Source organism: Pristiophorus japonicus, chromosome 12, assembly GCF_044704955.1.
Source record: "Pristiophorus japonicus isolate sPriJap1 chromosome 12, sPriJap1.hap1, whole genome shotgun sequence".
NCBI classification, from domain to species: Eukaryota; Metazoa; Chordata; class Chondrichthyes; family Pristiophoridae; genus Pristiophorus; species Pristiophorus japonicus.
This window is the reverse complement of record NC_091988.1, coordinates 121,836,011-121,859,624: the sequence shown is the minus strand read 5'-3', so window position 1 is coordinate 121,859,624 and position 23,614 is coordinate 121,836,011. Positions and strand designations below refer to the sequence as shown.

Sequence of the window (23,614 nt, the reverse complement as noted above, 5' to 3'; positions counted from 1 at the left end):
TGTGGGACAAATCCCCAGATGTTAGTGAGGGGGACTTTGTAGGGTCGACTGGGCTGTTGTTGTGTCTGTAGCTGGTGCCGAGGTCGATGCTGGGCGTCCGACCGGTTTTATTATTATTATTTTTTGTAGTGGTTTGTTACAACTGAATGTCTCGCTGGGCCATTTCAGAGGGAGCTAAGAGTCAGCCATATTGCTGTGGGTCTGGAGTCACATGTAGGCCAGACCGGGTAAGGGTGGCAGATTTCCTTCCCTAAAGGAGATTAGTGAATCAGATGGGTTTTTACGGCAATCCGGTAGTTTCATGGTCTGACACTAGCTTTTTATTCCAGATTTATTTAATTAACTGAATTGAATTCCCCAGCTGCCGTGGTGAACTTGCGTCACTGGATCTTAGTCCAGGCCTCTGGATAACTCGTCCAGTAACCACTGTGCAACTGTACCCCGAACAGCAAGATAAAGCCAGTTACTGCATGGCTGGAGAAATGGTGCAGGAGGGAGGGCATTTGATTCCTGAAGCAGTGGGACCAGTTTTGGGACAGGAGGACCCGTACAAGCCGGATGGGTTGTATGTGAATAGAGCTGGGATCTGTGTCCTCACGGGGAGGTTATCTAGTGCTGTGAGGGAGGGTTTAACAGAGAGTCAGGAACCACAATGACATATCAGAGAGGAGAAACAAGGCGTGTAAAGGAATGGGAGAGACAAACAGCATTAGAAAAATAGGTCAGAAATAGGTAGGGGGTGCGGGGTGCAAATGTGAGGCAGTCTAAGGTGGTTTTAGGGTGCTTGCACATAAATGCACAGAGTGTAGTAAATAAGGAGGGTGAGCTGCAGGTACAAGTGGCCACATGGCATTATGATACAGTGCCAATACCACAGAGTTCATGATTTAGGAAGCAGTAGCGGGACATTTGGAAAAACATAATTCAATCAAGCAGAGTTAACATGGTTTTATGAAAGGGAAATCATGTTTGACAAATTTTCTGGAGTTCTTTGAGGATGTAACGAGCAGGGTGGAAAAGGGGGAACCAGTGGGTGAGGTGTATTTGGATTTCCAGAAGGCATTCAATAAGGTGCCACATAAAAGGTCACTGCACAAGATAAAAGTTCACAGGGTTGGGGGTAATATATTAGCATGGATATCTGACTGGCTAACTAACAGAAAACAGAGAGTTGGGATAAATGGGTCATTTTCCGGTTGGCAAACAGTAACTAGTGGGGTGCCGCAGGGATCAGTGCTGGGTCCTCAACTATTTACAATCTATATTAATGACTTGGATGAAGGGACCAAGTGTAATGTAGCCAAGTTTGCTGATGATACAAAGATGGATGGGAAAGCAAATTGTGAGGAGGATAGAAAAAATCTGCAAAGAGATATAGACAGGCTAAGTGAGTGGGCAAAAATTTGGCAGTTGGAGTATAATGTGAGAAAATATGAGGTTATGCACTTTGGCAGAAAAAATATAAAAGCAAATGATAATTTAAATGGAGAAAAGTTGCAAAGTGCTGCAGTACAGAGGGACCTGGGGGTCCTTGTGCATGAAACACAAACAGTTAGTATGCAAGTACAGCAAGTAATCAGGAAGGGAAATGGAATGTTGACCTTTATTGCAAGGGGAATAGAGTATAAAAGCAGAGAAGTCTTGCTACAACTATACAGAGTATTGGTGAGGCCACACCTGGAGTGTACAGTTTTGCTCTCTCTATTTAAGGAAGGGTATACTTGCATTGAAGGCTGTTCAGAGAAGGTTCACTAGGTTGATTCTGGAGATGAGTGGGTTGACTTATGAAGTTAGCTTGAGTAGGTTGGGCCTTAACTCATTGGAGTTCATAAGAATGAGAGATGATCTTATTGAAACATATAAGATAATGAGGGGGCTCAACAAGGTGGATGCAGAGAGGATATTTCCACTGATAGGGGAAACTAGAACTAGGGGGCATAGTCTCAGAATAAGGGGCCGCCCATTTAAAACTGAGATGAGGAGATATTTCTTCTCTCAGAGGGTTGTAAATCTGTGGAATTCTCTGCCGCAGAGAGCTGTGGAGGCTGGGTCATTGAATATATTTAAGGTAGAGATAGACAGATTTTTGAGCGATAAGGGAATAAAGGGTTATGGGGAGTGGGCAGGGAAGTGGAGTTGAGTCCGTGATCAGATCAGCCATGATCGTATTGAATGGTGGAGCAGGCTCGAGGGGCCAGGTGGCCTACTCCTGCTCCTATTTCTTATGTTCTTATCTGGCTCAAAAAAGGGCCGGAAGGGCACCTAACATTCTTGGCTGCAACTTATACAGAGGGAATAGGGAGGAAAAAAATGAGGGGGTGGCAGTGTTGATCAAAGACACTAATACAGCACTAGAAAGTAATGTTGATCTACTTGAGGATTCAAAAACTTTGGGCGAGAAACTCGCTTGTGTAGTGCCTCAGTTAGCGCCTGGAATGGTTTATCACCCGGCTGTGTAGGTTCCGGTTTACGGTAAATCGCTGCCACCTCGCCGTCTGACTTCAGTCACATCCTGATGTCAGTACGCGTGCAACGACCCGCTGGTGCCCCGCTCCCAAAATTAGGTGTCTTCACCTCATTTAGCGCCCGCCGCTGAACACACCGGAGAAACCAGGCGGTCCCAACTTCTCCAGGCAATATCTGGAGGCTATTTGAAGGGAGGAGCAACCGGATTAATCAGAGGTCACGGTGAGTGCAACGTTTCGACAGAGCACGGTGTGTAAACCTCGCGCTTGGCAGTGACAGATGTATCTGACCTTACAGGTTCCCAGCAACATGAGTTTGAGAGTTGAATGGGTGGATTACTAGTTCGCCAGCATCGCCTTCTACATGCTCTTGTTAGGCGGTGTCAGGATAGGAGGGCTGTTAGCCATGTCGGCCCATGACCGAGGAGACCCTGTAGACGTCGGGACAGGAGGCCTTACCCCCACGGGAGCAACACTCATACCTCGATATGTCGGAGGAACAGTGTGTCAGAAGGCCGCACTTCCGAAAGGAGGAGCTGACAGAGATATACCATCTCCTACAGCCAGACCTGCAGTCTGATATCGGCACCAGGACTGTGCTGCCCGTTGCAGTGAAGGTCACTGTGGCGCTCACCTTCTCTGCCTCTGGCTCCTAGGCTGCATCAGGGGATATGTGCAGTGTCTTTCAATTCTCTGCACATCGCTGCATCCAAACAACAGCAACGAGATAGCTACAATGATATTTACAGGATGAGGACATCTCTCCACGGTGGGCGAAGCCTTTACTGAGACTTGCTCAGTGATTTCCCACCCCTTTCCTTAACCCCCCTCCCATGCCTACTGTTCCTCTTTAATGGGGCCCCAGTGCCTGCAGCAAGACTGCTTGAGGGCTGCTGTGTCTGTCATGCAGACACTACAGACGGCCTGGACCAGCTCTGCACCCCCTCAGCATCGGCAGCAGTCTTGGATGGCTGGGGTGTAGACGCGGCAGGTGCAAAGGTGGAGTGGTGGAAGTCGGAATGCTGTCATCTTGAGCAAGGACAGCAACTTTCATTTCCAGTGCCCACTGACACCCCCCCGGGGCAGGGCCTCAGCCTCCGGAGCAATCTGTGGGGGCACACATTGCTGGCCAGCTTTGGCACCATCAGTTCCCTGTTGGACTGTGGGGAACACAGAGAGGATGGCAGCAGTCAGTGATTGCATGGCCTCACTCGGAGACTGACTCAGAGCAGACTGAGCAGTCTGAGAGTTGATGCCAACAACCAGTGACTACATCACATCACAAAGGCCCTGCGTGGCTTCGGCCTGTGATGTCATGGCTGCCACACGCCATCACCTCTGGCACTCCACTGTCACTGGTTGAGTCCATCTCCCTCTGTAAGCGGGCAAGGCCTACCGCTGTGAAATTCGTGGAGGCTTTGCGCCCCACTCCCGCCGCACTGAGGAAGAGGAGCGTGATATTTTACGCTCCACTTCCTCTCGGGGGCAGTAACCTGAATATAGATCGCGGGGTGGGACCTCCATGCCTGGCAGGAACTCCCGCTTCATGGCGGTTCCCCAACGGGGCGATACAAATTTCGCGGCCTTGGAGACCACAATCCAGGAAAAAAATGATTTGCCACTTGAAAGTAAATGACAGCCAGCACGAATTTGTTAAAAGCAAATCATGTTTGACGAACTTGTTTGGGTCCTTTGATGAAGTATTGGATGGGGTTGATGAGAGCATTGCAGTTGATGTTGTGTATATGGACTGACAAAAGGTGTTTGATAAAGTACCACATAATAGACTCCTTTGCAAAATTAAAGTCCGTTGGATTAAAGGGACAGCAGCTGCATGGATACAACATTGGCAAAGAGACGGAATGCAGATTGCAGACAGCTGTTTTTCAGACTGGAGGGAAGTATACAGTGCTGTTCCCCAGGTGTTGGTGTTAGGACCACTGCTGTTTTTGATATATAGTAATGGCTTGGACTTTATTTTTATTCATTCAAGTGATGCGAGCATTGCTGGCAAGGCCGGCATTTATTGCCCATCCCTAACTGCCGCTTGAGAAGGTGGTGGTGAGCCACCGCCTTGAACCGCTGCAGTCCGTGTGGTGAAGGTGCTCCCACAGTGCTGTTAGGGAGGGAGTTCCAGGATTGTGACCCAGCGACGATGAAGGAACGGCCGATATATTTCCAAGTCAGGATGGTGTGTAATTTGGAGGGGAACGTGGAGGTGGTTGTGTTCCCATGCGCCTGCTGCCCTTGTCCTTCTAGGTGATAGAGATCGTGAGTTTGGGAGGTCGAAGATGCCTTGGATATACAGGATATAATTTCAAAGTTTGCAGATGAGACAACATTTTGAAATGTAGTAAACAGTGAGGAGGCTAGTAACAGACTTTAGGAGGATGTAGACAGGCTGGTTAAATGGACACACACATGACAGATGAAATTTAATACAGAGAAGTGTGAAGTGATGCATTTTGGAAGGATCCAACACGTTCTGCTTTGTCACTGTAACGAGTTGATTTTACTAATGCTCATTCCCACTCTACAGCATGTACAATACCTGGTCTTTGTCAGTGTGTATTAGAATGACGTTCCCTCTTGCCTACATTATAATGGGGGTGTCAATCGTATGGCAATTATGATGCAATATATATTACATGGAATCTGTTCGTAATGTTTAATTGTCTCTTTTTTTCCCAATTGCTAACACCAAGACCCCGACATCATCTGCTAAAGAAGCTCCCCTGCTTTTGGAGTTAAAAGTCACGTCTGCTCCGCGGTGCACCATCAAACCGTCCGGGATCACCATCGGTGTCAGCGCCCTCATGAACGTCATTCTCCTCCCACCTAATGCCAAACCGGTCATGTTGTCCAGTATAACCATGGTAAGCAATTTCATTCTCAGTCTATACACAGGGCGTCCCCACAGTTACACAGTTACCCCACAGTCACGGGGTGTCCCCAGGGTCTCACGGGGTGTCCCCAGGGTCTCACGGGGTGTCCCCACAGTCACATTGTCCCCACAGTCACACGGTTACCCCACAGTCACATTGTCCCCATGGTCTCACGGGGTGTCCCCACAGTCACATCGTCCCCACAATCACACAGGGCATCCTCACAATCGGGCGGCATCCAAATCTGACCTTTACTCCAGAGGCCCTCCTGGCCACCATCCCAAAGCCCCAATTTCTCTTGTGTTGTACCAGTTTGCCGACTGGCTGGTCGAATCTGGCCTCTGGCCCACTCTATATAGTCTGCCACCTTGCTGCCTCTCCAGGGCAATAACAAGGTAGGACAAACCAAAATCCAAGGGTATGCTGTAAATGGGCATGTGTAGGGGAAGCATTGTGAGTGGGAACTGGGTAAAAGCAAGGTATTGGGCAAAATCCTGACTGAGCATGGAGGCGGAGTTGGTAGTTTGGGGACAGGGTGTACAGTGGAGGAGTGAACCGCAATGGTTCAAGGAGCATGCTGGTGTACAGGCGCTGAAGGGCAGGGAGGCGATATGAGCAACAGAGCATGTTACAACGTGTGCCCTGACATCCCCTCCCACTTTGCCATCCATAACCCAAATATCACTGGAACCCTGGTTCAATCCCTTCCCATCCAAACCCTGCCCAGATACACCACACCACCCAATACCTCCCACCCGACAGGAAAGAAATAAACTGGGTAAGAGCGAGAGAGTCAGATAGAAGCAGCAATATGAAGGTGGGTAAGAAGTGACTTACCAGGAGCAATAGCACAGGACCTGATACTGCACAGTGCCAGTTATGCTCTCATTTATTACCGTACACCGTGTGTTGTTGGATAACACACACATATATATATATAAAGATAGGGGTGGAAATTGTCCCCTCCATAAGCTCCATTACCGCCTCTAAGAGGAGCTGAGCGGAGAGGCCTCACCGACCGGGCCGACCCGCCCTAAATTGCCCCGTGCTGGAAGCGGCGGGGACGGTTTACCACATCGCCTGTTTTCCCGCCACGTCAGGCATGCGCCGATCCCTTACCAAGCGGCGACGACCCCTGTCCGCCCCCCCGGTGGAATTGCCCCGTGGGAGCAGCGCTGCCGCCGGTCAGTGCCACTGTCAGCTCTCCCCTGGGGGAGCGGTCAGTGGCCGGGAGGTGCGTCCACCCTTGAAGCGGAGGTTGTGCTGCCGGCGACTCCATCTTATTTTGTATTGTTGGTCAACTGCCAGGTCGGGCCGACAATTATGCCCACGGGTTCGACCGGGCAGTCAACAGGCAGCCCAGCACCCCCTCCCTAGTGGCCCAGTGTTGGCCACTAACGTGCGGAGTTCACAGCGGTCCTCCCCTTTAACTGAAGGGCTGTGACGTGTCAGCGCAATGCAGCATGTCCATGACACGCTGACACTATCAGCTCGATGCTGATGACTCGGAGCGATGGCCGTTCCGACCCGCACTCACTTCCGCCCCGCTGACGATTGCAACACCGCTCCGACCAGAAAAAAATAATAAAGTTCTGAATGTCATGGGATTACCCGCCCTGTGCATTGGGCGGGCAGAACACTCACAGAATGGTAAGTGCGCCCCGTTTGGGGCAGAGGGCAATTTCAGCCCCCCTGAATCTATACTGAGCTCATTTCAAGCAGACACCAAACATCACACAATAAAGTGCCAATTGTATTGAAAAATTCAGCCTTTTCCTGGGTTTTTTCTGACCTTGATTTCCCTCCTGAGCACAGTCCTGCCAATCTACAGAATCCTTTCACAAAATTAGTCTCCACTTGACCACTTTGCACTCGATCAGTGAACTTAAAGGGACAGGCCTGGTTAAACACAGGCTCCATTTTTGCAGCTGAAATTCACAACCGTGCTCCAGATCTATACCAGAAATGGGTGCAGGAGGTATTCGGTGTATAATAACAGACTATACTGGAAATGGGTGTAGGAGGTATTCAGTGTAGACTAACACACTATATTAGAAATGAGTGCAGGGATATTAGTCGATGAACATAGCTCCTTTTATATCGCATTTCTTCTGTGTGCTAATCCACCTACAATGCAGAGGAATCAAATATAAACACGTTAACCATTTGCTCACTAGCATCACGTTGTGGTTCCTAGCCCACTGTGTGTCACTGGGCACAATGCTCTGTATATTATATAAACCATGTTGCGACACTCCTGTCATTATAAAACATCGCATCATCCCACTCTCTGAGCGCTCCCTTTCAAACTCGCGACCTCTACCACCAAGAAAGACGAGGAAAACAAAAACACGGGAACACCACCACATCCAAGTCACACACCATCCTGACTTGGAAATATATCGGCCGTTCCTTCATCGTCGCTGGGTCACAATCCTGGAACTCCCTCCCTAACAGCACTGTGGGAGCACCTTCACCACACGGACTGCAGCGGTTCAAGAAGGCAGCTCACCACCACCTTCTTGAGGGCAATTAGGGATAAACATAGAAACATAGAAAATAGGTTCAGGAGTCGGCCATTCGGCCCTTCGAGCCTGCACCACCATTCAATAAGATCATGGCTGATCATTCCCTCAGTACCCCTTTCCTGCTTTCTCTCCATACCCCTTGATCCCTTTAGCCGTAAGGGCCACATCTAACTCCCTTTTGAATATATCTAATGAACTGGCCTCAACAACTTTCTGCGATAGGGAATGCCACAGGTTCACCACTCTCTGAGTGAAGAAGTTCCTCCTCATCTCGGTCCTAAATGGCTTACCCCTTATCCTCAGACTGTGATCCCTGGTTCTGGACTTGCCCAACATCGGGAACATTCTTCCTGCATCTAACCTGTCCAATCCCGTCAGAATTTTATATATTTCTATGAGATCCCCTCTTATTCTTCTAAATTCCAGTGAATATAAGCCTAGTCGATCCAATCTTTCTTCATATGTCAGTCCTGCCATTCCGGGAATCAGTCTGGTGAACCTTCGCTGTAGTCCCTCAATAGCAAGAATGTCCTTCCTCAGATTAGGAAACCAAAACTGCACACAATACTCAAGGTGTGGTCTCACCAAGGCCCTGTACAACTGCAGTAAGACCTCCCTGTTCCTATACTCAAATCCACTCGCTATGAAGGCCAGCATGCTTTCTTTACTGCTTGCTGTACCTTCATGCCTACCTTCAATGACTGATGAACCATGACACCCAGGTCTCGTTGCACCTCCCCTTTTACTAATCTGTCACCATTCAGAAAATAATCTGCCTTCTTGTTTTTGCCACCAAAGTGGATAGCCTCACACTTATCCACATTATACTGCATTTGCCCACTCACCTAACCTGTCCAAGTCACCCTGCAGCCTCTTGGCATCCGCCTCACAGCTCACACCGCCACCCAGCTTAGTGTCATCTGCAAACTTGGAGACATTACATTCAATTCCTTCGTCTGAATCATTAATGTATATTGTAAATAGCTGGGGTCCCAGCACTGAACCCTGCGGTACCCCACTAGTCACTGCCTGCCATTCTGAAAAGGACCCGTTTATTTCCACTCTTTGTTTCCTGTCTGCCAACCAGTTCTCTATCCACGTCAATATATTACCCCCAATACCATGTGCTTTAATTTTGCACACTAATCTCTTGTGTGGGATCTTTTGAAAGTTCAAATACACCACATCCACTGGTTCTCCCTTATCCACTCTACTACTTACATCCTCAAGCATGATTTCCCTTTCATAAATCCATGGTGACTTGGACTGATCCTGTCACTGCTTTCCAAATGCGCTGCTATTACATCTTTAATAATTGATTCCAGTATTTTCCCCAACACCGATGTCAGGCTGACCGGTCTATAATTCCCTGTTTTCTCTCTCCCTCCTTTTTTAAAAAGTGGAGTTACATTAGCTACCCTCCAGTCATAGGAACTGAACCAGAGTCCATGGAATGTTGGAAAATGACCACCAATGCATCTAATATTTCTCGGGCCACTTCCTTAAGTACTCTGGGATGCAGACTATTAGGCCATAGGGATTTATCGGCCTTCAGTCCCTTCAATTTCACTAACACCATTTATTGACTAATAAGGATTTCCCTCAGTTCCCCCTTCTTGCTGGACCCTCGGTCCCCTAGTATTTTCGGGAGGTTATTCGTGTCTTCCTTAGTGAAGACAGAACCAATAAATGCCAGCGACGCCACACCTCGAGCATGAATTTTGTTTAAACACCTTGGGAGACCATGTGTTTGGATTTCTTACTGCAGGAGTCGAGGCTGAATGCAAAGGTGGCTCTGAAAGGGAAGAATCTCGCTATCAAACTGGACCTCAAGAGGTAGGAAAATAGTGTGTGAGCAAGCCATTCTTGCCCCTTGCAGTATGTGGGTGAGACATTATAGGATCCCAGGCTATGTAACTGCGTTTTCACTGGATCCCACAATATGGGGTCGATTCTGACTTTGGGAGACCAGTCGGCGGAGTGCGTTGGTCAATTGCCATTCCTGGGGTGAAGAGGTCCCTCTGATTTTGATCTAACCCTGGTCAGTTACAGAGGGCCCAATGGGTGACTCGGTAACTTGCTGGATTGAGGCCTGAGGATCAGGCTGCAGCTGCCGCCAACAAAATGGGCAATGCGGAGGGGGTCACAACCTCGATTATTTTTGCCATCCCCGAGATGCGTTCCTGCTCCTTGGGCCCACACAAATAATTCAAAACTTGTGTTTGGCAGGGCTCTTCAGTTCCATGGCGCGTGGAGCTGGTCAGAGGGAGATGGCGCAGTCCCTACCAGCTCCGACCTAAAGTGTCGATCCATATTAAAAGGGGCCTATGGCCTGAAACAGACGTGGCTTTGGTGGGAGATCCTTTCAAAATGGAGCCAGCCCAATCGCTGGTGTTCACGAGGCGTTAAGACCACTCACTCCATTCTGAGCATTACTGTCCTGTGAACACCAGGCAATGGCAGTGACCTTTGACCGCCGAGGGATGCAGAGCAAAGCTCCATTATATACAGCCCACAGCCAACCAGGGAGGTGGCCGGACACTGATCCCTTGGAAATGGGCGATCAGCCACTGGAGTCACCACAGGCCCAGGCAACTCGCCCAGAATACTCAACCGAGGCCCGACAGAGGGCCATGGCCAATTTCTCCTTCAGTATGTTCAATAAGATTGTTAGGCCCTCAACATCAAAAACTCACAACTGCAGTATAGAGTGGTGAGCAGTACTCACAGGGTGCAGTGTGGGGTAAGTGACCAGGGAAGGATATTGAAGCAGACAGTACTGGTGGGGTCAAGGGACAATTGCATGTACTGCTGGAGAGAGAAGGGATTGAGTGATATGGGGAGGAGGTGTATATGTGAGTTTGGGTGGGATTATTGTTTTCCATTTTCCGCAATAAGCACCCAGTGGACGCTGAGTGGGAATGACCATCTCTGTTGGATTTTGCTGTAGGTCCATCCCAACGAGGGTCTAGACTGAGGCTCAGTGAGCCGAAACGCATTTCACTGAGAACCCGAGAGGACCGTTTCCTTCTCATGGCATTGGGGAATGTTTAAATATCGGGATGGGTCTGTTCATTATGTGGGAACATGAGAATTACAGTTCATAGTCTGGGGGTGGAAATGTGTCTGGGGCAGTGGGGTATCGGTTCAGCCACCCTGCAATTAAACTGAATATCAGGCACTGTGTATATCGGGCGGCCTATCCGATACCACCCGCTTTGCACCACCCCAGACAAATATCTACACCTGGGAGTCTGGTATCGCGTGGATTGGAACTCAGTCATTCCCGAAGCAGCAACTCAATGGGAGCAGTGGAGTTTGGGGCAGGGACTGAGACAGGAGCCTCCAAGTGTATTGCATTACACAGTGTTACTGCAGGCAGACTTATTTAAAGGAATGCTTTTATGATTTTCTTCCCAATAGATTCAGGATGTACTCATCAAAGTCTACTCTGGAGTCACTGGCGGTAAGTAGACATGCTAAATATAGGGAGCAATCCTTACTGTTACCACATGGGAAGTAATCTGGTGCAATCACCTTGTGCATTACAGAACACGCTCGATTATCAATCTATTGAAATCGGTGGCTATAACAGATCCACCCTGTTAGATTAAGACCCATATGGTGAAATATTTAACCCATAATAAGAGCCCAATTGTCGGGCTTTAGATACAGGACATAGCATGAGAGCACTGGACTGCTCAGTTAGATCATTCTCCTTTCCTCAGTGAAGGTTTATAGCGAGTTATAGACCAGGGAAAGTACAGACCTGGAAGAGACTTTCAGCTAGAACACGTGACCATTGCCTGTTTGACTGCCAACAATATCTGCCATTGTTTCTTCATTTCTTACACCCCATGTTGTGTGGATCAGTGTGTTTGAGGACGGAGGGAGAAGCTGTTGAGATGAGACTCAGGATAGGGAGGAGCAGGACTCTGCCAATCTCTGCATCTCCCATTCTAGGGCTCACCTTCTGGCCAGTCTAAACCAGATTGGGGACAGGACAGTGACAGGGCAAGGGTGGGGTCATTGCTCTGATCTTTGTTTAGTTGCTGATGAAAAGTCATTGACAGCCTTGATCACTGAAACCCTCGACATCAGAAGACATGGCAATGTGGCAGCAATGGATTACTGTGACTATCAATGGTCTGCTGCAGTACTGACTGCTCCATGTACTCTTTCAGCTCATTCCAGTCCAAACTCCAATGAAGGCTCTTCTGCAACTCACTATCATGCCAATTATCAACGGTAAGTGTTACAATCACACTCGCCTTGTAATGATTATCATAGTTAGATGCTGTATTTACACACTCACCGCGATGTAGATTATCAGTGATGGCTGCTGTATTTATCTGTTGATAAAATGTATTCAGTTACAGCAGTTGGACTCTTAACATAACTGCTGCCTCTGTCAGTCAGACAAGATGAATCATGCTATAAAACGTGCAATGCCAGGCTGTGAGAACGAGGTGCTGTGGACCAGCACAGACAGTGTTGCTGTGTATCTGTCTCAGTATCATAGAAATTTACAGCACGGAAGGAGGTCATATTTACGAAAGGATAATACTTGCTTTGGAGGCAGTTCAGAGAAAGTTCACTCGGTTGATTCCAGAGATGAGGGGGTTGACTTATGAGGAAAGGTTGAGGAGGTTGGGCCTCTACTCATTGCAATTCGGAAGAATGAGAGGTGATCTTATAGAAACGTATAAGATAATGAGGAGGCTCGACAAGGTGGATGCAGAGAGGATGTTTCCACTGATGGGGGAGACTAGAACTAGAGGGCACGATCTTAGAATAAGGGGCCACCCATTTAAAACAGAGATGAGGAAGAATTTCTTCTCTCAGAGGGTTGTAAATCTGTGGAATTCGCTGCCTCAGAGAGCTGTGGAAGCTGGGACATTGAATAAATTTAAGACAGAGATAGATAGCTTCTTAACCGGGCAGCGGACAGGGAAATGGACCTGAGTCCATGATCGGATCAGCCATGATCGTATTAAATGGCGGTTCAGGCTCGAGGGGCCGTATGGCCTACTCCTGCTCCTATTTCTTATGTTCTTATGTTCATTTCCGCCCATCATATCCGCGCTGGCCGTCAAACAGCTATCCAGCCTAATCCCAATTTCCAGCTCTTGGTCTGTAGCCCTGCAGGTTACAGCACTTCAAGTACACATCAAGCACCCCTTAAATGTGGTGAGTGTTTCTGCCTCTAGCACCCTTTCAGTGAGTTCCGGATTCCCCACCACCCTCTAGATAAAGAAATTTTCACTCATATCCTCTTCCAAATGACTTTAAATCGATGTCCCTTGATTGTTGATCCCTCTGCCAAGGGAAATAGGTCCTTCCTATCCACTCTATCAAGGCTCCTCATACTTTTATACACCTCAATAAGGTCTCCCTCAGCCTCCTCTCTTCCAAAGAAAACAAACCCAGTCTACCTGGTCATTATCACATTGCTATTTCTGGGAGCTTGCTGTGCACAAAGGCGGGAGGTCGGCGAGTCGAGACTCCGCGGAGCAGGAGGCCTGGAGGACGGCAAGGAGTTCACTTCTGGTGAGGAGCACATAGTCCTCGGCCAGGCAGGTAACTGATTGGCTGGTTGATTGGTAAGTGTATCTCTTTCTCTTTTTAACCAGATAAGTCTAAATAGAGGGATGGCAGGGGAGCTCAGTGCTGTGGAGTGCACATCCTGTGGGAAGTACTGGACGCTTCGCATGGCCTAGACAACCATGTGTGCAGGAGGTGTCTCCAGCTTCAACTACTTGAGCTCCGCGTTTTGGAGCTTGAGCAGCGGCTGGAGTCAGTACGGTGCATCCGCGAGGCTGAGACATGGATAGCACCTTTCAGGAGGTGGTCACCCAGTAGCATAAAAGCGTGCAGGCAGAGGGGACGTGGGTGACCACCAAACATAGTAAGTGTGCTCGGCGAGTAGTGCAGGAGTCCCCCCATGAGTCCATCTCGCTTTCAAACCGATATTCTCTTTTGGGTACCGGTGAGGGCGATGGTGCCTCTGGGGAGTACAGCCAGAGCCAAGTCCAAGGCACCACGGGTGGCTCAGGTGCACAGGGGCGAGAGACAAAGAATAAAAGAGCTGTAGTGGTAGGGGATTCTATAGTTAGGGGAATAGAGAGGCGTTTCTGCGGCCGTGGACGTGACTCGAGGTTGGTATGGTGCCTCCCTGGTGCCAGGGTCAAGGATGTCACAGAGCGGATGTAGGGCATTCTGGGGGGAGAGGGTAAACAGCCAGAGGTCATGGTCCACATCTGGTCCAATGACATAAGTAGAAAGAGGGATGAGGTCCTGCAGGCCCAATTTAGAGTGCTAGGAGGAAAATTAAAGGGTAGGACCTCAAAGGTAGTAATCTCCAGGTTACTACCAGTGCCATGTGCTAATGAGTACAAGAATAGAACGCGTGGCTGGAAAGTTGGTGCAGGAGAGAGGGCTTTAAATTCCTGAGGCATTGGGACCACTTCTGGAGAAGATGGGACCTGTACAAACTGGATGAGTTGCACCTCAACAGCGCTGGGACCAATATCCTCGCAGGGAGTTTTGCTAGTGCTGTTGGGGAGAATTTAAACTAGCTTGGCAGGGGGATGGGAACCTGAGAACAAATTCAATAGAGAAGGAAGTAAAGCTGAAACTGGATAGCAAGAATGTAGAAAGTGAATCTGTAAGACAGAGTAAACAAGGGTTAGTAAGTAGTAATCAAGGAGATCTTCCTGTACTAAATGGTATATACTTTAATGCAAAGAGTATAGCGAATAAGGCGGATGAGCTAAGAGTACAGGTAGACACTTGGGAGTATGACATGATAGTCAGTACAGAGACATGGCTGAAAGAGGGACAGGTTTGGTGGCTCTATTTCTGATTACAGGATTTTTAGACAAGATAGAGAGGGGGGTAAAAAAGGGCGGGGCATCACGGTATTGATTAAAGAAACTATTACAGCGGTGAGGAGGGATGATATGTTAAAGGGATCATCAAATGAGGCCATATGCGTCGAACTGAAAAATAAAAAAGGGGCGATCACACTGCTGGGCGTATATTATAGACCCCCAAACAGTGGGAGGGAGATAGAGGAGCAAATATGTCGGCAAATTGCTGTGAAGTCCAAAAACCATAGGGTAGTAATAGTAGGGGATTTTAACTATCCTAATATTGATTGGGACAAATATAGTGTGAAGGGTATAGAGGTTGCGGAATTCTTAAAATGCATTCGAGAACTTTTTTAGTCAGTATGTAACAAGCCCAACATGAGAGGGGGCGGTCTTGGATTTAGTTTTGGGGAATGAAGCTGGGCAGGTTGAAGGGGTATTAGTGGGAGAGCACTTGGGTGCCAGTGACCATAATTCAGTCAGATTCAAGTTGGTTATGGATAAGGACAAGGATAGACCTGGAATAAAATTCCCAAATTGGGGAAAAGCTAACTTTGCTAAGTTGAGGAGTGATTTGGCCAGAGTGGACTGGAATCAGTTACTTGTGGGTAAATCAGTGTCGGAACAGTGTGAGGCATTCAAGGAGGAGATCCAGAGGGCTCAGGCCAAACATGTGCCCTTAAAGAAAAAGGGTGGGAATAACAATTCTAGAGCCCCCTGGATATCTAGGGACTTACAGGGGAGGATAAAGAAAAAAAGGGAAGCTTATGTCATACACCGAGGGCTAAATACTGTAGAATCTTTGGAGGAATATAGAAAGTTCAGAGGTAAAATGAAAAAGGATATTAGGAATGCTTAGAGAGAGCATGAAAAATTCTTGGCAAGTAAAATTAAAGAAAATCCAAAGATGTTCTATAAATATATTAAGAGCGAGTGGATAACTAAGTGGGTAGGGCCTATTAGAGACCATGAGGGTAATCTTTGTGTGGAGGCGGAAGATGGTTCTCAATGAATACTTTGTGTCTGTTTCCACAAAAGGGATAATGCAGATACTGCTATCGAGGAGGAGTGTGAAATACTGGATGAAATAAACATAGTGAGTGAGGAGGTATTAAGGGGTTTAGCAGCTTTGAAAGTAGATAAGTTCCCAGGCCCGGATGAAATGCATCCCAGGCTGTTGAGCGAATTAAAAGAGGAATTGGCAGAGGCCTTGACCATCATTTTCCAGTCCTCTTTGGATTTGGGCATGTTGCCAGAGGATTGGAGGACTGATAATGTAGTACCCTTGTTTAAGAAGTGAGAAAGGGATATGCCAAGTAATTACAGGCCTGTCAGCCTAACCTCAGTGTTGGGAAAATTATTGGAAAAAATCCTGAAAGACAGGATAAATCTACACTTAAAAAGGCAAGGATTAATTAGGGACAGTCAGCACGGATTTGTTAAGGAAAGATCGTGTTTGACTATCCTGATTGAATTTTTTGAGGAGGTAACCAAGAGGATCGATGAGGGTAGTGCGTACAATGTAGTGTATATGGACTTTAGCAAAGCTTTTGATAAGGTCCCACATGGTAGACTGGTCACAAAGGTTAAAGCCCATGGGATCCAGGGCAAAGTGGTAAGTTGGATCCAAAATTGGCTTGGAGGTAGGAAGCAAAGGGTAATGGTTGATGGGTGTTTTTGTAACTGGAAGGATGTTTCCAGTGGGGTTCTGCAGGGCTCAGTACTGGGTCCCTTGCTTTTTGTGGTATACATCAATGATCTAGATTTGAATATAGGGACTAAGATTAAGAAGTTTGCAGATGACACTAAAATTGGCTGTGTGGTTGATAATGAAGAGGAAAGTCATGGACTGCAGGAGGATATCAATCTACTGGTCAGGTGGGCAGAACAGTGGCAAATGGAATTTAATTTGGAGAAGTGTGAGGTAATGCACTTTGGGAGGGCTAACAAAGAAAGGGTATACACATTAATCGGTAGGCCATTTGGAAGTGTAGATGAACAAAGGGACCTTGGAGTGATTGTCCACAGATCCCAGAAAGTAGCAGGCCAGGTGGATGAGGTGGTTAAGAAGGCATACGGAATGCTTGCCTTTATTGGCCGAGGCATAGAATACAAGAGCAGGGAGATTATGCTTAAATTGTATAATACTTTGGTTAGGCCACAGCTGGAGTACTGCGTGCAGCTCTGGTCACCGTATTATAGGAAGGACGTGATTGCACTCGAGAGGGTGCAGAGGAGATTTACTAGGATGCTGCCTGGAATGGAGAATCTTAGCTATGAGGACAGATTGGATAGGCTGCGTTTGTTCTCATTGGAACAGAGGAGGCTGAGAGGAGACCTCATTGAGGTGTATAAAATTTTGAGGGGCCCGGATATAGTGGATAGCAAGGGCCTATTTCCCTTGGTGGAGGAGGCATAATTTTCAGGTGGTTGATGGAAGATTCAGAGGGGATTTGGGGGAAGCTTCTTCACGCAGAGGGTTGTGGGGGTCTAAAACTCACTGACTGGAAGGATGGTGGATGCAGAAACCCTCACCACATTTGAAAGGTGCTTGGATGGGCACTTAAAGTGTCATAACCTGCAGGGTTACGGTCCTAGAGCTGGAAAGTGGGATTAGACTGGATAACCTTTTGTTGGCTGGCGCATATACGATGGTAAGTACTGCAGGGAATCAAATACGACCAGGGTGATCTGGACTAATTTTGATCGCCTGGATGGGTTGGAGACGAATTTCCCCATTTTTTTACCCCAATTGGGCTGGGTTTTTAATCTGGTTTTTGCCTCTCCCAGGAGATCACATGGCTCCGGTAGGGGTGGAGTGTAGAATGTTGCGGTGCAGGGGGTGTCGAGGTTGTGTGGGGCGGACTGGTTGGGCCGGGAGCTCTTTACCTTTCCGCCATTGTTCATTGTTCATAGGTTTATATGTAACCTTCAGGGCTGCTGACTGAGGGCCGTGCAGCTCTTTGTCGGCCGGCGCGGACCCGATGGCCTCATTCTGTGCAGTAGATTTCTAACTTTCTAAAGGGATCCAGGGGTTTTGGAGAGAAAGCAGGAAAGGGGTACTGAGGGAATGATCAGCCATGATCCTAATGAATGGTGGTGCAGGCTCGAAGGGCCGAATGGCCTACTCCTGCACCTATTTTCTATGTTTCTATCTTTCTATGTTTCTATTCAAGCTTTCCTCATAGCTAAAATTTTCCAGACCAGGCAACATCCTCGTAAATCTACTCTGCACCCTCTCCAGTGCAATCACATCTTTCCTGCAATGAGGTGATCAGAACTGCACGCAGTACTCTAGCTGTGGCCTAACTAGTGCTTTATAGAGTTCAAGCATAACCACCATGCTCTTGTATTCCATGCCTCGATTAATAAAGGCAAGTATTCTGTATACCTGCTTCATCACCTTATCTACCTGGTCTGCGACCTTCAGGGATTTGTGGACATACACTCCAAGGTCCCTCTGTTCCTCTACACTTCTCAGTGTCCTTTCATTTAACGTGTATTCCCTTGCCTTGTTAGACCTCCCCAAATACATTACCTCACACTTCTCCGGATTAAATTCCATTGGTCACTGTTCTGCCCACCTGACCAGTTGCTTGATATCTTCCTGCAGTCCGCAGCTTTCTTCATTATCAACCACACGGCCGATTTTCGTATCATCTGCAAACTTCTTAATCATGCCCCCTACATTCAAGTCCAAATCATTGATATATACCACAAAAAGCAAGGGACCCAGTACTGAGCCCTGCGGAACCCTACTGGAAACATCCTTCCAGTCACAAAAACACCCATCAACCATTACTCTTTGCTTCCTGCCTCTGAGCCAATTTTGGATCCAACTTGCCACTTTGCCCTGGATCCCATGGGCTTTTACGTTCGTAACCAGTCTGCCACGTGGGACCTTATCAAAAGCTTTGCTAAAATCCATATACACTACATCATACACACTGCCCTCATCGATCCTCCGTGTTACCTCTTCAAAAAATTGAATCAAGTTAGTCAGACGCGATCTTCCCTCAACAAATCCATGCTGGCTTGATTAATCCATGTCTTTCTAAATGAAGATTTATCCTGCCCCTCAGAATTTTTTCCAATAATTTTCCCACCACCGAGGGCGAGGCTGACTGCCTGTAATTACGCAGTCTATCCCTTTCTCCCTTTTTTAACAAAGGTACCACATTAGCAGTCCTCCAGTCCTCTGGCACCACACCTGAAGCCAGAGAGGTTTGGAAAATGATGGTCAGAGCCTCTGCTATTTCCTCTTTTGCTTCTCTTAACAGCCTGGGATACTTTTCATCCGGGCCTGGGGACTTAGCCACTTTCAAAGTTGCTAAGCCCCTCAATACCTCCTCTCTCACTCTGTTTATTTCATCTAATATTTCACACTCCTCCTCCTTCATTGCAAAGTCTGCATCGACCCTCCCTTTTGTGAAAAGAGACGCAAAGTATTCATTCAGAACCATACCCACGTCTTCCGCCTCCACACACAGCTTACCTTTATGATCTCTAATAGGCCCCATTCTTTCTCTAGTTATCCTTTTGCTCTTAATATATTTGTAAAATATCTTTGGGTTTTCCTTGATTTTTCTTGCCAACATTTTTTCATGCTCTCTCTTTGCATTTCTAATGTCCTTATTAATTACACCCCTGCACTTTCTATACTCTGGAGTTTCTGCAGTATTGAGTCCTCGGTATCTGTCATAAGCCTCCCTTTTTTTCTTTATCCTACCCTGCATGTCCCTTGACATCCAGGGGGCTCTAGATTTGGAAGTCCCACCCTTTTTCTTTAAGGGAACATACTTGCTCTGTACCCTCCGGATCTCCTCCTCCACTGCCTCCCACTGCTCTGACACTGATTTACATCCAGTAACTGTTTCCAGTCCACTGCCATCTAAGCTTAGCAACCTTTATTTTTCCCCAATTGAGAACTTTTACTTCTGGTCTATCTTTGTCCTTTTCTATAACTACTATAAATCTAACTGAATTATGATCACTTGCACCAAAATGCTCTCCCACTGATACCCCTTTCACCTGCACAGTTTCATTCCCCAAAACTAAGTCCAGAACCGCCCCCTCCTGTGTTGGGCTTGTTACATACTGGCTAAAAAAGTTCTCCTGAATGTATTTCAGGAATTCCACACCCTCTATACCTCTCACACTAATTTTATCCCAGTTAATATTAGAGTAATTGAAATCGCCTACTATTATTGCCCTGTAGTTTTTGAACTCCTCAGAAATTTGTCTACATATTTGCTCTTCTTTCTCCCTCTTTTTGGGGGTCTATAGCACACGCTTCTGTTTTTCAATTCAACCCATATGGACTCATTTGATGATCCTTCCAATATATCATCCCCTCCTCACAGCTGTAATTGTTTCTTTAAACAATACTGCGACCCCCACCCCTCCTTTTTACCCCCCTCTCTGTCCCGTTTAAAACCCTGTAACCAGGAATGTTGAGCTGTCATACCTGCCCTATTTTCAGCCATGTCTCTGTGATAGCTATAATACAATACTTTCCAGTGTCTATCTGTGCTCTCAGCTTGTCTGCCTTATTCCCTATACTCCTTGCATTGAAGTATCATCATCATCATCATCATAGGCAGTCCCTCAGAATCGAGGAAGACTTGCTTCCACTCTTAACTTGAGTTCTTTGATGGCTGAACAGTCCGATACGAGAACCACAGTCTCTGTCACAGGTGGGACAAACAGTCGTTGAGAGAAGGGGTGGGTGGGAGACTGGTTTGCCATACACTCTTTCTGCTGCCTGCACTTGATTTCTGCATGCTCTCAGCGACGAGACTCGAGGAGCTCAACGCCCTCCTGGATGCACTTCCTCCGCTTAGGGTGGTCTTTGGCCAGGGACTCCCAAGTGTCAGTGCGGATGTTGCACTTTATCAGGGAGGCTTTGAGGGTGTCCTTGTAATGTTTCCTTTGCCCATCTTTGGCTCATTTGCCGTGAAGGAGTTCTAAGCGCGCTTGCTTTGGGAGCCTCGTGTCTGGCATGCGAACTATGTGGCCTGCCTAGTGGAGCTGATCAAGTGTGGTCAGTGCTTCAATGCTGGGGATGTTGGCCTGGACAAGGACACTAATGTTGGTACGTCTGTCCTCCCAGGGGATTTGTAGGATCTTGCAGAGACATCGTTGGTGTATTTCTCCAGTGACTTGAGGTGTGTAGAGTACATGGTCCATGTTTCTGAGCCATACAGGAGGGCGGGTATTACTACAGCCCTGTAGACCATGAGCTTGGTGACAGTTTTGAGGGCCTGGCCTTCAAACCCTCTTTTCCTCAGGCGACCGAAGGCTGCACTGGTGCACTGGAGACGGTGAAGTATATACCGTATAGTACTGCCAAACTTCTAGCCCTTGTTTCCTCTGTCTTTGAAATTTACATTCTAATTTTCTGCTTTCCAATTTTACTTGCAGTTCTGGCGCCCCCAGCACTCAAACCCCAGAGCAGAACTTCAAGGTGCCTGAAATGCCATGGAGCTGCCGGTGATGGTGCATAAACAGACAGAGCCCATCACTGCAGTGTGACATTATGAAACATGCTCTGTATCTTTATTGATCCAATTTTTGTCCTTTTCCTCAACTCACGGTACAGTTCTCCAGGAGAAGGTAGCGCTCCAGTACCTTGACAAAGTGGGCATTGTTACTATGAGTCTAGACAGTGAGCTATTCAACAACAGGGGCCATCACAGCCTATTACGACTGTGTCCTCATCCAATGTCCACATGCATGTACATGCGTTCTAGGCAATCACTGGATAGTAATTGGAGCAGAAAATCACTGCCTGTTTTCTCCATTCCTATCCTGGGGAGGCTGAGACAGTTTGTAGTACGCCCATTGTAACCCTGATTGACGTCAACTAATGCTGAGTGCAGGCTAGGATGTTAAACGCTGCGTGCTTCAGTACCTCAGCACCTTCAACCACAAGCCAACAGTAAAGAATTTGTAAATGGTGCTAAAGTGCGAGCTCACCGTCCAACGCAGATGTTTACTGTCCAGCTGTTTTTATTCTTTCTCTACTCAGAGCGAACCCTGGAAGGGGTGCAGATTCCACTCCCAGAGGGAATTGACCTCATCAATGAGACTATGCAAAACCACATGGTGGGTAATCTAGCACACTGACATCTCCTGTGTGCTAACTATTTACATTAATCTGTCTACCAGGTTTGATAAAGTTTGATGTGGAACAGTTGAATTATTCTGTCACCTTAGTCCCAAACAACATTACACTGTGTACAGCACTGTACAATATATTCCACGTAATGCTCATAGATTACACTGTATACAGCACTGTACAATACATCCCATGTAATGCTTATAGATTACACTGTATACAACACTGTACAATACATCCCATGTAATGCTCATGGATTACACTGTATACAGCACTGTACAATATATCCCATACAATGCTCATAGATTACACTGTATACAGCACTGTACAATATATCCCATACAATGCTCATAGATTACACTGTATACAGCACTGTACAATACATCCCACGTAATGCTTATAGATTACACTGTATACAGCACTGTACAATATATCCCACGTAATGCTCATAGATTACACTGTATACAGCACTGTACAATACATCCCACGTAATGCTTATAGATTACACTATCAGTACTGTACAATATATCCCATATAATGCTCATAGATTACACTGTATACAGCACTACAATACAACCCATATCGTACTCCATATCTGTCGCCATATGTTATCCCATGTAGTACTCCATACATTAGCCCATGCAGCATTTCATATAAAGTACACTACTCCTATACAAAGTATATACTATGTTATAAAAGTTCTAAATTGGGGAAAGTTATAAAAGTTCTAAATTGGGGAAAGCTTACTTTGCTGAGCTGAGAGGTGATTTAGCCACAGTGGACTGGAAACAGCTACTTGAAGGTAAATCCGTGTCAGAGCAGTGGGAGGCATTCAAGGAGGAGATCCGGAGGGTTCAGGCCAAACATGTTCCCTTAAAGAAAAAGTGTAGGGCTAACAAATCTAGAGCCCTCTGGATGTCGAGGGACTTACAGGGTAGGATAAAGAAAAAAAGGAAGGCTTATGACAGATACCCAGGGCTAAATACTGCACAATCTCTAGAGGAGTGTAGAAAGTCCAGGGGTGAAATTAAAAGGGTTATTAGGAAAGCAAAGAGAGAGCATGAAAAATTCTTGGCAAGTAAAATCAAGGAAAACCCAAAGATGTTTTATAAATATATTAAGAGCAAGAGGATAACTAAAGAAAGGGAAAGGCCTGTTAGAGACCATGAGGGTAATCTGTGTGTGCAGGTGGAAGATGTGGGTATGGGTCTTAATGAATTCTTTGCATCTGTTTTCACAAAAGAGAGGGGCGATGCAGACACTGCTATCGAGGAGTGTGAAATATTAGATGAAATAAACATAGTGAGAGAGGAGATATTAAGGGTTTAGCAGCTTTGAAAGTGGATAAATCCCCAGGCAGGCCCGGATGAAATGTATCCCAGGCTATTACGCGAAGCAAAAGAGAAAATAGCAGAGGCTTTGACCATCATATTCCAATCCTCTCTGGCTTCAGGTGTGGTGCCAGAGGACTGGAGGACTGCTAATGTGGTACCCTTGTTTAAGAACGGAGAAAGGGATAGACCGAGTAATTACAGGCCACCCAGCCTAACTTCAGTGGTAGGAAAATTATTGGAAACAATCCTGAGGGACAGGACAAATCTTCAATTGGAAAGACATGGATTAATCAGGGACAGTCAGCACGGATTTGTTAAGGGAAGGCCGTGTCTGACTAACTTAATTGAATTTTTCGTGGAGGTAACCAGGAGGGTCGATGAGGGCAGTGGGTATGATGTAGTGTATATGG

At 46.9% G+C, this 23,614-nt stretch overlaps 1 protein-coding gene across 6 annotated transcripts in view; it reads left to right on the top strand.

Moving 5' to 3' along the window:
• The window catches only part of pltp (phospholipid transfer protein), a 132,619-nt gene that overhangs the window by 60,539 nt on the left and 48,466 nt on the right, over window positions 1–23,614 (top strand). For 5 of the 6 annotated variants that reach the window (XM_070895908.1, XM_070895906.1, XM_070895907.1 and 2 more), the window contains 5 exons: window positions 5,171–5,341; window positions 9,647–9,714; window positions 11,302–11,344; window positions 12,063–12,126; window positions 21,781–21,857. In XM_070895908.1, coding sequence (XP_070752009.1) covers window positions 5,171–5,341; window positions 9,647–9,714; window positions 11,302–11,344; window positions 12,063–12,126; window positions 21,781–21,857 — 423 coding nt within the window. The remainder of the gene's footprint in view (window positions 1–5,170; window positions 5,342–9,646; window positions 9,715–11,301; window positions 11,345–12,062; window positions 12,127–21,780; window positions 21,858–23,614) is intronic. The other variant, XM_070895911.1, reaches the window with a different exon arrangement.